Consider the following 1,446-nt stretch of genomic DNA (forward strand, 5'->3'; position numbering starts at 1 on the left):
GTTTATATGAGTTGGATTTTCACTAAATAATTAACTGTTTTTACAAATAGGTTCTGAATAATTAAATATATTAATTATTGAAATATTAATTATATATTTATATAAGTTCATAATACTGTTTTTAAAATATTTACATGATAACAAAATATTATTTTGTGCTTAAAAAAAGATCTTTGCTTGAAACATTTTCAATTAACTTCAAAATTTCCATTTTATTTCAAAGAATAATTTTTATTAATCGATCATTTTCTCAGTGAATACTTTGTGAGAAGCCTTTACTTGACGCTTTTTAATCAGATATTTTAAACTCTCCCTGGTACCTTCATTTTTACCAGAGCAACCATGATCGGATGTAATTTGAAACATTTGTTTTTGTAAATTCTAAACAATGGAACTAATAATCAATCGGTCAAAAGGTCAGCGTCGGCGTCATATAGCTGTCAAAACTCCGGTGGTCAGCTGTGTTAACAACATGACGAGCTGGTAGCAACATTGCAACTAATCTGCACAGAAGCGCTGACACTACATTCATGGAGAGACAGACGCCAAAATTATGCTAACTGATTGGTCGATTTGGTGCGTCTGACCCCCAGACTCGGCGTGGTGTCAAATAACCGCTAAGTTATAAATATGAGCCGCAGAACGGCACAAGTCACTTAGGAAAAAATTCACTCAGTGAACGTTCAAACGAATCTCTCGTCTCTAGATATCCAACTCTTTTTGTCTGAAATAAACTCATATACTCTATTTGTCGTTACTTACATTTCAACCACACAGTTCATCACCTTAATACAGTCCACTCAAAACAAGATCTTCAAGTTCCATCAGGTAATTTTTTGCCACCTCATTTTCAAACATTAGTATCAAACAAAGCAGGTTTTCTTCATAAATTAATAAAAATTTTTGCTATTATTTAGTAACATTTTAATTTTTATTAATGTTTGATGAATGAATTTTAAAATTTTATTTGACTGCATAAATTCGATTTTTTGATTGAACTTGATTTTTCATAAACATTGTCATTATCTTTCAGCTGTTCATAATGACAAACATTTTGTGTTTTCATGAGAATTTCACAGGTAATGTAAACTATGAAAGCTGTAACAAATGATTGTTTACGGTATAAATAAATATACATAGTAACAAATTGTTGTTTATAGTTTAAGGATCTGAGGTTTGCGATAATTATACGATTCATGATGTCTCCTTTCTACGCTGTTCGAAAAGGGCGTAATTGTGGTATTTTTCCCACCTGGGAAGAATGCAAAATGCAAGTGAATGGATACAGTGGTGCAGAGTACAAGAAATTTTCAACTGAACAGGAAGCAAGAGAGTTTACTAACTCCGTATCGCAAAATGAACGCGTCCATATTAATAATTTTGCACCATGTATTCCTGAACGAAAACGATACTACTCCCGCAGAACAACCTACAATCTACAAAGAA

General features: G+C 31.9%; 1 protein-coding gene across 1 annotated transcript; it reads left to right on the plus strand.

Moving 5' to 3' along the window:
- Positions 1 to 1,042: 1,042 nt before the first annotated feature.
- Positions 1,043 to 1,389, plus strand: Tsp_13005 (putative ribonuclease H1; the record flags this gene model as incomplete). The annotated part of the gene is made up of 2 exons (XM_003370865.1): positions 1,043 to 1,084; positions 1,161 to 1,389. Coding segments are annotated over exons 1-2 (271 nt in total), but the record flags the coding sequence as incomplete, so codon positions are not given.
- Between the last annotated feature and the right edge of the window lie 57 nt (positions 1,390 to 1,446).

This window comes from Trichinella spiralis (assembly GCF_000181795.1).
Source record: "Trichinella spiralis strain ISS 195 chromosome Unknown Scfld405, whole genome shotgun sequence".
Classification (NCBI taxonomy): Eukaryota; Metazoa; Nematoda; class Enoplea; order Trichinellida; family Trichinellidae; genus Trichinella; species Trichinella spiralis.